Source organism: Lepidochelys olivacea (assembly GCF_965140295.1).
Source record: "Lepidochelys olivacea isolate rLepOli2 genome assembly, chromosome: 4".
NCBI lineage: Eukaryota > Metazoa > Chordata > Testudines > Cheloniidae > Lepidochelys > Lepidochelys olivacea.
Window position 1 is genome coordinate 19,412,411 of NC_140414.1, and position 12,369 is coordinate 19,424,779.

The 12,369-nt window shown below is 45.5% G+C and overlaps 1 protein-coding gene across 1 annotated transcript; it reads right to left on the reverse strand.

Moving 5' to 3' along the window:
• Positions 1–4,158, reverse strand: UTP3 (UTP3 small subunit processome component). Its single transcript, XM_084626625.1, has one exon. The coding sequence runs from the start codon at positions 3,768–3,770 to the stop codon at positions 1,812–1,814; it is 1,959 nt and encodes a 652-aa protein (XP_084482751.1). The 5' UTR covers positions 3,771–4,158; the 3' UTR covers positions 1–1,811.
• Between the last annotated feature and the right edge of the window lie 8,211 nt (positions 4,159–12,369).

The window sequence follows — 12,369 nt, forward strand, 5'->3', positions numbered from 1 at the left end:
TGAACTCAAACATACAAATTTAATATAAAGAGAATGTGTCATCTCTGCAGTATTATTACATAACCAAAGACTATGCCAAGTGTGAAAAACAGAACTGCGTCACTGACATGTTACCATTGTGCAGCACTGCTGTACAGCAGCTGGTTGCCTTCTTACATTCCAGAGGGAACTACACATTTCAGTGATGCTGTATATACCATTTATGGAATGCTCATACATTTAGATTATTGTTAACCTGTCACAGCCTAAAAGTCAGAATACTGATTTAGTTATGATACACTTTCAAATCTTGGATTCCCCACGGAGATTGTCACAAGGCTACTAATTACAATAGTGGTTTTGTAATGTGGCCATATGTCCACTAATCCACTCATTTCACATAAACCACTGGACAGATTATAATGACTTTCATACACTGCTAACCTATGACAAAAATCAAGCCAGACTTGCCATCCTGAGTCATGAGCACCCAAAACTAGATTTGTATATGTTCAGCATCTCTCAGGATATGGCTCACAGTGGTGCAAGTTACACTGTCACATTTTCAAGAGACGTTTATAAACACCTGTCACTATTTCAGCATAACCAGAACCGTCAGTCTCTCAAATGAAACTGTCATTTTATTGATACTTCCCAGCAGGACTTTCAGTCTGAGATTAAAACACAGGAAATACAGTACTACGTTAGAATGCATGGAAAAAATAGGAGACTTTGAAAGTTGTTGTAAGGTTTAAAAAAAAGGGGGCTTTTTTTTTTGTAAATTAAAGGCATCTACATTGTAGAAACAGTACTGTTTCCTAATTGTTTTTGCTGCCTCAGCACTTAGCATGATTTAGCTGTGAGTACAGACACGGACAAAACAGAGCAGGGGTTATAGCAAAGGTTAATGATTTTAAATGAACTGGGGCTGGTCAGTTTGCCCTTGTCTCTGCTTATACCTCAACTGTGCTCAGCACCAATGCAAATAACAAAGATTGCTGACAACCAAATACTAAAATGGTAGTACACACCAGGCCAAAGAAATAAGGTAACAGTGGGTTAAACTGTTTAACCACTAAATAATAATAATTTTAAAAATAAATTGGCCCACTGAGTATAGAAAATACATAAACTTGTGAAGGTTGCAGCTTTCTACTGAATTGCTAATTATTGTTTACTAGACCTAAGATTTTTTCTTTTTAGTGATTCATTCCTTTGAATAATTAGATTATCTAATTCTTATCTCATCTACAATTTTCCAAAAAACCAGAGGAAAGGTGGGAGCAAAGTATAGCAGCCATTAGAGGAACTACCATAGCAAGCACCTAATTCTAAAGCTCATCACAGTTACTGGACCAGAGAAACAGGCAACAATCTAGGTAAAGGAGATGGCAATGGTAGCTACACACGTTTTATTCCCCAACTCCCTCTCCACACAGAATCTTTTTGCAGATGCTGCCAAGTCTATTCCCAATTGCCAAATCCTTTGGCACCCTCTGTAAAGTTCTACCCAACCTGATTCCCACCCCATCATCTGTATTTCACTCCCTTCCTTCACAACTCTTTCTGCTTCTCAGTGAATAACACTGTATAGGGAGTTACAGTAAGAGACAGTGATACAGGGAATAGCTCCTGTACACAGGACTGAGTGTTCAGAGTTATTTTTAGAGAGGTGTACAATTAAAGGGGTGGTTGAACAGTCTGTTAAAAAAACCCAAAAAAACAGAATACTTTCTACATTAATAAGTATTTCAAAACCCACAATGTTCTATTTAGAAATGATTTATTGTGTTCACATCCACTATCTTCAGGTCCACAAATTGCAGAGGAAATCATTTAAGCTTTATGCTTTTCTTAACTCCAGCACGAATGCCAGACAGTTCACCACCATATCTTTGTTCTTCTTTTCGAACCTCACGAACTTGGCCCTTTCTACGAATCTTAGCACGCCTGAATTTTTCACGATGCTTGACTCTCGGGTTACGATCAATCTTCTTCCTTTTGGGTGTAAGGCCTTTATTCTTGGCAATCTGATAGGTTATACCTCTCTTTTTATTTGGATCTTCTTCGAGAACCAGTTCTTCTTCCATAGCATTCTGATCTTCTCTTCTCTTCCTCTTGAGTTTCATCTTCTCCTCCATCTCCCTGTAAAATTTCAAGGCAGCCTCTTCATCTAAGTCTGAATCATCTCTTGGTTCTTTAGCAGCAGCTTCAACATTAGAAATCTTAGGAGCAGATTTTGGTTTATTTTTATTAACAGTTCTCTGAAGAAGCATTGTGGGTTTCTTCTTTCCTCCTACATCATTTCTTTCATTATTGTGGAGCTCATTAAGGAGCCATTGGACTTCTGATGATAACTTTTCATCCACAATCCCCAAGTCATTGATTAAATTTCTGTAAGCAACCAGTCTTTCAATAACAGGGTGGCCCTGAACTGGAATCCTCTTTGATTTCAGAACCAAGTAGAAGCTGATATTGGTGCAATAATTCAAATAGAGATGATACTTGGTCTGCAGGTAACGGCTACCTTTTCCCTTCGGGATGATCCCATGCCTGACCATGTGCATGAGTGGATCCAATTCATCCTTGAGCTCAGTTAACTTGGCTTCAAAGTCCTGAATCAGCTGCAGCAGCTCAGGTGACTCTTGCTTCAGCAGCTTCAGTTGCTCCTTTCTAGAAAGCGTCTCCAACTCCTTGGCAATCTTCGGCCCCGTCTCCAGCCGCTGGGTGCTGTGCTGCTCATCCGCGTAGGCCTGCACCAGGTCCAGCCCGTAGTCGTCTTCGCCCAAGGCCTGCGCCAGACGCTTCTGGATGGCCTGAGCCTCCTGCTCCTCCTCCAGCTCCTCGGCCTCGGCCTCCTCGCGGCTCCGCTTGCTCTTCGAGCGGGCCGCGGCCCCGTAGTCCGTGTCATAATAGAGCTGCTTGCGCTGCCCCCAGGAGAGCTCGTGGGGGAGGCCGGAGCCGCTGACTGGCTCCTCCAGGTCACTGTGCATAGACAGGTCCCCATCCTCTTCATCTTCCTCCCCATCCTCCTCCTCTTCCTCCTCCTCCTCGCTCTCCTCCGGCAGCTCCAGCCCCAGCACCTCCTCCTCGCTCTCCTCCTCCGCCTCCTCCTCGCTCCCCAGCGCCCCCATCACCGCCTCGAACCGCGCCTCGTGGAAATCGTCCACCTCGTCCGTGAAGCTCTGCGAGGCCAGCGGGCCCGGCTCCGGCCCGGCGGGCTCCTCCCCGGCATCCTCCTCCGCCTTCGGCAGCCTCCGGCGCGGCGCGGCCCGGCGCGGCCTACCCATGGTGCGGGCAGCGGGCGAGTGTGTGCGTGCGCGCGGGCCGGGCGCTTCTCCGGCCCACTTCCGGCACCGGGAGAGCGTGTGCCACCGCCGTTCCCCTCCCCACTTCCGGCTCCGGCGCAGCGTGCGCGACCGCCATTCCCCTCCCCACTTCCGGCTGCCAAAGCGGTTACCGTCGTCACCACTCGCGTTCTTCCGGCCACTTCCGGTAGCGCAGCGCGGGCCGAGTGATGCCCTTCCTCTCTTCCGGTCGCTAAGTGTTGTGCCCCCGCGATCTCCTTCCCTACTTCCGGCTGCCCCGCGTCCTCCCAGAGGTTCCCAGCGGCCCCGCGGCAGAGGGCCGCGGGCAGCGTGGACCCCATTGCCCCGGGAGAGCGTCGCCTGGGAGACGGGCCTGGACACGCCGGACGCTCGGCGCCCCTGAGCGGCTCCGGCAGGCCCCCCCCTCCCCAAAGCCCCAGGGGTTCCTGCGACTCCAGCCGCCCTGGCCGGTGGGGTTCTCATCGGCCCAAGGGCTCACGGCCCCCACGGGAGGCCCTCAGCCTGGCCCAGGCTGTAGCCAGCTCAGCTGAAACGGAAGTGTGTCATGGGCTGTTTTCAATCGAGTTAAGCCAAAGGGACTGTGCTGACTCCGGGGGAAAACGCACCCTTGTTGCCTGTGAAGACAAGCCTTTTGAATGGGGGAAGATTTGTCACCTTCCCCAGCCCGTGTAGAGCTTGCTAACAAAATGCAGGTGAAGAGGAGACAGCCTGGTTCAGTGGATAGGGTACAGGAGGGGGAGCCAGGAGGCCTGGTCTCTACTCCCAGTCCTGCCACAACGTGGGATGTCGGATAAATCACTCCATCGCTCTACGTCTTAGCTAGCCACAGCTGTAAAATAAAAATCACAACACTTGCACACCTTTGTGTAGTGCTTTGAGATCTGTAGACCTAGTAGGAGTCCTAAGTATAATTAATAACAAAGATCTCATGCTAGAAACAGAGTTTGTGTATTACCAGATTTGGTCAGGGTGGGTCAATCAATGAGGAAAGCTGGAGAGAACACAGACTTCAGTGAGATTACCCTGGGGATAAATTTGGCCGGGATGGGATTTCTATCCTTCTTAACACTGTGCTACTCCAATAAGGTGCGTGGATGTGAGAGAGTAATTAAATTATGTGAGAGAGTAAATTCAGACCTCTTCAAGACTAAAATATCCAAAGGAAAAGCAAAAAATGAGACGTAATTGTAACAGAAGGTGCCAAAAAAAAAAAAAAAGAGCAATGAAATGTAGAATCAATATGACATTGCAGAACACCGTAGAAGAAATTGGCAGCTGCTTTGTCAGGCATCTCCATCATAGCAGCACAAAATGCTTTCAACATGTCAAGTGATAGTCAATTGAGTGTACTTAGTGTTAGCTACCATCTGGTTTGCTAGTGAAACCAAGCCACTTCCAGATGTGATATTTAAGACATTATTGTAACTTCTGCTCGTGTTTGCCAGCTTAAGTGAATAAGGAATAAATTCAAATCTCTCAGCAGAGCACCGCTCACATGCTTTCTGTATTCCAGATACACAGCAGTCAGCCACATCTAATATAAGTTCAATTTGTAGCTGCATGAAGCTATTCATTATGGTTGGATAGTTGTTTTTTTTTGCCACTATCTTACCCTCCTTTCTTCTGAAAAGTACTAGTATGCATTAATTACAGAGGGAAATATCACTAGATGAACCTTATGGGTGAGAAAATGAATTGGCTGCAGTTATCATTCCATCGATCATACAGGAGGACAAGTTTGGGTTCAGCTCACTTAGCACTGTGATACTGCAATACAACATCGTTGTGTCATGCTGCACATTCAGAAAAGGCCTGTGGTCTAGAACCCAATCTTTAGAGCACAGGGGAAAGATTTTGATTAGTGTTTGGCTTCAATGAAAGTTAAAGACAGAAGTCAGAGTTCTCTGGGTTTGTCCTCCCTAGTTGTAAATGGTGAATTCAGAGTTCTAATCTGAGCTGAGTTTCCCATTCCCCTCAGTCAGCTATGGACCACCCATTGACCTTGCAGCTCAGTTAATACAGGTGGAAAATTGGTTAGAAGATGACAGCTCATTTAAAAATCAGATACTGCTGTAAGATAAGGAAAGCAGGACTTTGCATGATTTACCTCCTGACTTGGCCAGAGGAATGGTCCAGTTTGGCCCAAGGGCATGTGATAAAAGATGTTTTCATGCTATGAAGGTCCTGGTTTGAGTCTTGCCTGTGACAATGTGCATGTTGCCCAGTCAGGGCTAAATCCTGCTCACCTTACTCAAATGAGTAGATCCAGGGATGTTAATAGGATGCTTTGTGTTTAAGTAATACAAGCAGGATTTGGCCCTCAGTAAGACTAGACACCATGCAGGGACTTTACTAACTGGTTAATCCTTTCTATTATATATGTTCTCCATTTGGCAGACAAGGGGGTAAGGGGTCAAATTTTCAGATGGCTTCAGCCCAGCTTTAAAATTTGACTGAGTGTGCAAGTTTTGCATTCATGTATCAAGTAATTGAATGCAAGTGTAGTAACTGCAGCTACATATATGTGTCCATAAGTTACACACACAATATTCAAGACCATATTTTAAACATATGGCCCTATAGTTGCATATTAAAGAAGGTTCCGTAGATAGTAAACTCTTTGGGCAGGGGCATTCTTTTTCTTCTTTGTTTGTACAGCACCTCGCTCAACAGGGTCCTGGGTCCTGACTGGGGCTCCCAAGCATTACCACAATACAAACAATAAGCTGCATTTCCTTAGGGCGGAATCAGTGACACAAACTCTAAGACAGCATTGTGAAATGCTGATTCTCCAGATAAGGTTTTATAATGTCTTGAAATTAAACTTCAGCTCTGCTGGATGAGTAGTAAGTAGATCAGGTACAGAATCATTATCAGCTTGCTCTGGAGTGTAAATGACACCATTATTATAAAAGGAATCCTTTTAAATCAGAACGACTGATCTAAAAAGGCTCAGTTGTGGTTAGAGCTGGCAGCTCTGTGCTGTTATTAGGCTAGCATTTCTCAGACCTTGCAGGGATCCGTAATGAATGCTGCCAGGTGGAGGGAGATTTTTCAAGAGGAAATGAGCTCCCCACCCTGTTGGTGTTAAAAGTACATGCTCATTTTTTAGACGCCTTTTGGTAACAACCATTGCAATACCTCCCTGGGATTTAGCCTAACAGAAAGAGGAAGATCTGAAGTGCACCTGGCATCTGACTGCGTGTTAACTGAAACTGCTCGCTAACAAATTCCCTGTAACCAGACTGCCAAAGTGTCTCACACTCTAGAAGACCACAGAGGAAGGACAAGACAATACTTGAAAAATTATCTGGACAAATATGAGGGACAAAACAAGAACCGTCCTGACCTCTTGCCCTTTACAAAGACCCCCCATTTACATGTAAATGCCTCTTAAAATAGACCTGATGAATGCTCCCTGCAATTCAAGTTTTCCTTCTTAAGTTTTTTTCTGTATATATACACACCTTCTTAGATCTCTCTCTTGGGTAGTAGGTTTTGTTCTTTGGAGGCAGGGATTGTGCCTTCATTTATATTTGTACAGTACCTAGCATGCTGTAGGTACTACTGGAAAACAAGAAGCAACTATTACATAAAGATGACCTCTTAGGAATTTTTATTTTCTCAAATTGTAACTCACCTAACATTTTGTTGCTTTTCTTTGCTAAATGCTGTAAACTATGGAGAAGTTAGGACTGGCCATTGTCAAAGGTGACTTAATGCATTATGGGCCTGCTTTGCATCTCACTGCACATGGATGTAAGTCAGGAGTACCTCCATGGAAGTCAATGGAGTGACATGGTAAAACTTGTGCGAGAGAAGTATCTTGCATGTTGGATTTCCTGCAGCACTGCACAAGAATACAATATATATATATATATATACAAGTCATATAAAGCTTTTATTTTTATGGTAGCATCCACTACATGCTAAGTGGTTTCCAAACATTCATGAAGGGGCAGTCCTTCACCAAGGTGCTCACAATCTAAAAGGGGACAGAGATAAGGAGACAGAGGCTGGGGAAGGGGAATAACAAAGAGAGAATGTATATTCAAGTCCACTGCAAGCAGCATAGAGCCATAAAGGTAGGAAGGTAGGGTCCTTGTAGATGAGCTGGGGGAGGGAGGAAGCTGCATGAAAGGAGGTGCAGAGAGGATCCTACGAGTAGCTGATGTAGGGAGACAGGGGCCGAGTGCAGGTCAGGAAGCAGTGTCCTGAAGGGAATCCCTCTGTAGCTCTCTCACTTCTTTTTTACAGCACCTTCACTGACTGACAACTTTCATTAGTGACTGTTTCAAGAAGCCTCCTTATTCTGGGGACCTAAGGGAGATGTAAGTGGTGCATAGGCCTTGTGCTACCTGTGCACAGTGGTGAATTTAACCCTCCATGCCCTACGAAAATGCTTTGGAGGAGCAGCACAGCAATGTTACACAGCAGTGTAGGACAGGAACTGGAGAAGCACACTGCGTCCAGTTGAGATGGCAGAGATTGGTGAGGAGGATGCCTATGAGCAACTGTGGGCTGGACTTTGGCCAAAAAAATCTCTACTTTTGTGAACGTGCCAGGGGACCTTTATTATCATGAGAGATCAGAATCCCCATTTTACCTCTCATCTGAAAGAAAGCACCTCCATCAGGAGAGCACCCCATCCCTATGAAGGGCCAAGTTCTGCCAGCACCTGGTACTGTACCTCTGCAATGCTGATATTTCCTCTCTGGTGCTGGAGGTCTCATCCTAGTGCTGTCCAGACCCAGCAGTGCTCAGCTTATGAGAGCCGGTGAGATCATAGCCTGCCAGGGGATGCCTACAGGGGTACTGGAACAATACCTAGAATGAGGAGCACGGATCAACGTTCATGTCGCACTCCCTCTCAGTACCCAGCCGATGCCGGGAAAGCTAATGAACCAACCAGTGGACCAAATTCAGTGATGATGAATCCTGGTCACGAGCCATCTGAAGTACATTGCGCATATGCTAAGAGTAATACGTAGAATAATTAACTTCAGCAATTATGCCAGATTAGGCCCATTGTTTGTATTATGTAATTTACAAGATACAACAGTGTCTAAAATCTGGCGTAACTGGGTAATGCAATGGGCCTAAAGTGGCGTTCCAGGGGTAGTGCCCACACTCCTTCAGTAGGTACTTTAGCTATATTGTTTGAACAAATTCTGTTTTGGGACTGGCTATTCAGGGCCAGATCTTTAGTGGGTATAAACTGGCATAGCTCCATTGAAGTCTATGCAGCTATGCTGATTAACACCAATGAAGGATGTGGCCCTTCGCTTGTGCAATTTTTAAGCCATCTTTATTTGCCTTCTTGTCTACATGAATGTTTCCTTTTACAGTTTCCACTCTCAGTCAGGAGAGGCACCTAATCTAGTCTCCCACCCTTTTAAAGGGGGAGGTGGAGAAAATCAAACACAGATTGACTGAAGTAATTCTCAAAAAGAAAAGGAGTACTCGTGGCACCTTAGCCACAAGTCCTCCTTTTCCTTTTGCGAATACAGAGTAACACGGCTGCTACTCTGAAACCTGAAGTAATTCTGTCATTGACAAATGCAGAGAGGCATGGCAGAATGAGTCATAGTAAATTATTTCTGATGCCCTCAGAAACACTAATCTGGTAAGTGAAGCTGACATATACCAAACCCAGCAACAGTTCTATGTGAAACAAGTCCAGGTGCTAGTTTGTTTAAAAACCAAACCACGCAACAGGTGCAGCTTTTCTTATTAATATAAATATCTAACCACAGGGGGGAAAAACAGGAGACCTGTCAAACTAACATTAAAGTTGACTTAGATGGCAAGAAGATTCAGTAATAAAGATTTAAGGCTGAAAATTCAGGTTGACACTCCAGCCTTCACTCAGCACTTGTCTACACACACATTTAATGGACTGTAAACAGGGGTGTAAATCTAACCCACGCTAGCTGCCACTGACTGTCTGTCTGTGTGGACCTGGCTGACATGCACGAACACTTCCTGAGTGGGTTTTGATGTAGCCCTGCTTCAAAGTGAGGTAGATCAACGTGCACTAAGGAGCTGCAGTGCGTGGCAGCGGGGTCCACACAGACAGTTAATGCGTGGCAGGCTAAAGTGGGGTAGGTTTACACCCCACTTTACCACAAGCTAAATGTTCCCATCATCATCTTACATCTAATAACGATAGTGGATGCTAGTAGTTAAGGTTGCAAAACAGTTTCTGTTGTCGTCCTTTTTGCACATGCTCACCTTCCCGAGCAAGGGCTGGCAAGCGTCCCAGGGATGCAGTTGCAATGGAGTCCTTTTGCTTGGAGTGAGGAGGAGGTGAGAGCACCATGAACTGAGGTACTGCTTATTTCCTCTCTTGCGCCAGGCCAGCTCACTGGCTGGCACATCGAGGGGCATGGAGCCATGGCTCTGACCTCTCTCCAACCCACCCCCTCCTGCCCACTTACACACAGGGTGGGGTGGAGGGACAGCCCCTGCTCAGCCCCTGCTTTCACCATGCCCATGCCAGTGCCACGATCAGTGTGGGTCCCGTGCGGCTGTGCATGGACCTGGGGACTTCCTCTTACAGCCTGCAGAGAACCAAGGCCCTATAGGCTTTCAATCAAAAAAAGCTGAGAGCGTGAGCCTTCTGTCACTGAAGTCAGAGGCAAACCAGGGGGTGAAGTCTGGCTCCAGTGACGTCAATGGCAAAACTCTTATTGACTTCCATGATCAGGATGGGTCAATGGGCAGGGGCCTGGATTTCACACTCTAACTTTAGTGGGAGCAAGATCAGGCGCTATATGGTCCACACTGCAATGCTGCGAATCCCAGGAACTCAAAAATCGTGAGTCAGGCTTCCAAAATCTTGAGGGTTTTTTTAAAAAATAAATCAATAAAGTTTGGGTTCATTTTCTTTGCCTTTTTGCTTCATGATCCTTTAGGGCTCACATTTTAAAGATTTTTGCTGCAATCCTGAAGGCTGGAAACTTTAATTTAAAAAAAAATTAAAGCTGAGAATCTCCAATAATCACATGCCTCGCTTCAGAAGCAAAGCTGTTTGGATACCAGTAAATACATAAAAAGTAAAGTGCCTGGCATGCAGCTGAAGCAGTCTAATCTCAAAATAAGGGTCCAATCTGAGTGTGCAGGGGAGGAGGGTAGGGGGTATATGCACAGTCAAGATTAGGCTCTCAAGAACGTAATTTGCTAGGGTGCCTAAAGTTAGTGTCCTAAATCCATCTTTCGGCTTCTAAAAATAAGTGGCCTGATTTCCAGGGGTGCTGCCGACTGAACTCAGCAGGATCACCCAGGATGTAAATCAGCACCTAATTTTGCCCTTGCAGACTACATAGTTCTAAAATATTCATGGATGTTGACCTTTGATTTTTTATTTTTTTTTTTAATTAAACCCTCCTGCATAGGCAGAACTGGCCAGAATCAGCCTCCTTTGCATATTCTGCTTTCTGCTGCTTTCGGGTTTTTTTCTTTAAACCTATCTTTGGATTATCGAACAGCTGACCGAAACAAATAGCAGTTGGAGAACAGAAACTCCCTCATGGTTAACTCAAGCCTATTTTTAAACCTGTGCTAAAGGTGGAGCTCAGCAGGAACCCAACAGCAATAGCATAAGAAAGCGCCATATAACATCTAGCTGGAAATGCTGTCTAGATATCTTGGTATACAGAAGAAGAGACAGAAGAGCAACTTCTGCTTTTACAGATAGGCAGCCCCACTGACTGGACTGGGGGCTGCACAGATCTGAGACACAGCGGGATTAAGCCAAAAGAATTGCGAGAAAATGAAATGATGATGGAAGTTGTGACTGACACCTGCCCGTCCCCCCAGTGGGGAAGCCTTGCATTAAGATACTTGTTAATCCAGTACAAATGCTCTTTGCATTGTGCCAATGTCCCAAGATGCATCTGTGTTCAATCCTGCCCCTCTTACAGTCGATGACAAAACTCCCATTGAGTCTAATAGGTGCAGGATCTGGATCACAGTTAGTAAGATGTGGAGTGAGGGAAGACAGCATGTGAGTAGTTATCCTACCAAGGGCACTATGTGTCCAAGACACATTCCACGCACAAACACTTTAAATCTAGATCTCCCTGGCAGCAAGGTCTAGTGGGTACAGCCTCAAATGGGAGTGAAGAGATTTGATGGTGTTCTGTTCATGGCTCTATTATTAATTTGCTTTGCTGTGCCTCATTTTTACCCTCTGTAAAGTGGAGGTGGGGGAATAATTTTTACCACCTCTTTTGTAAGATGCTCTGAGACCTATGGGTGAAATGAAGTTGGACAAGTCACTTAGTCTCCTTGTGCCTCTGTTCTCTGTGGAAAGGGGGTGCTGGAGAGGAGATGGACACTGTCATGATAAAGTTACCCATTGAAATGATAGAGCTATCCTGTCACTGAGTTGATCATGGGATCTACACCCCGTAACCGAAGTCCATTGGTATCCTGTGGGGGCGTCAGAAGGGAAGAGGGGTTCCCCAATCTGCCTATGCAGACATTAACAGGCAAGGAAAGGTACAATGACTACTGCCTAATCATCTCTTAGCTTTCCTAAGCAGAGAGGCAGTGCTCTGTAGCAGATAAAGCACCAGGGTGGGATTCAGGAAACCTGAGTTCTATTTCCAGTTCTGTCACTTCACTTCTGTTTATCCTTCATCCTTTATTTAGATTATAAACTCTCTGGGGCAGGGACTGGCTCTTCCTATGTATCTGTACAGTGCCTAGTACAATGGGGCTCTGAGCCTGAATCCTCCAGCTGCTACTACAGTACAAATAATAGTAGCCCGAACATGTGATTTTAAAGTCAGATTTCTCAGGACATCTCAGGACTAGAAGCAAGAGTGGTGCTCCACTGTCAATCTGGAAATCACTCTCCTCCCCAACCCTCCACTTGTAGCCCTCTGCGTAACTGCCTGTAAACATGTCACTGGTCTAGGAATGAACATGATCCATCCTGGCCCTCGTGCCAGCATAATTTGGTGCCCCTTTGGGATCCTTTGCTGTCCTACTGCTTGCTTGGCAGCACACCAAGTTAAAAGTGCTGCAATAATTCTACCCATCAGTAGATCTT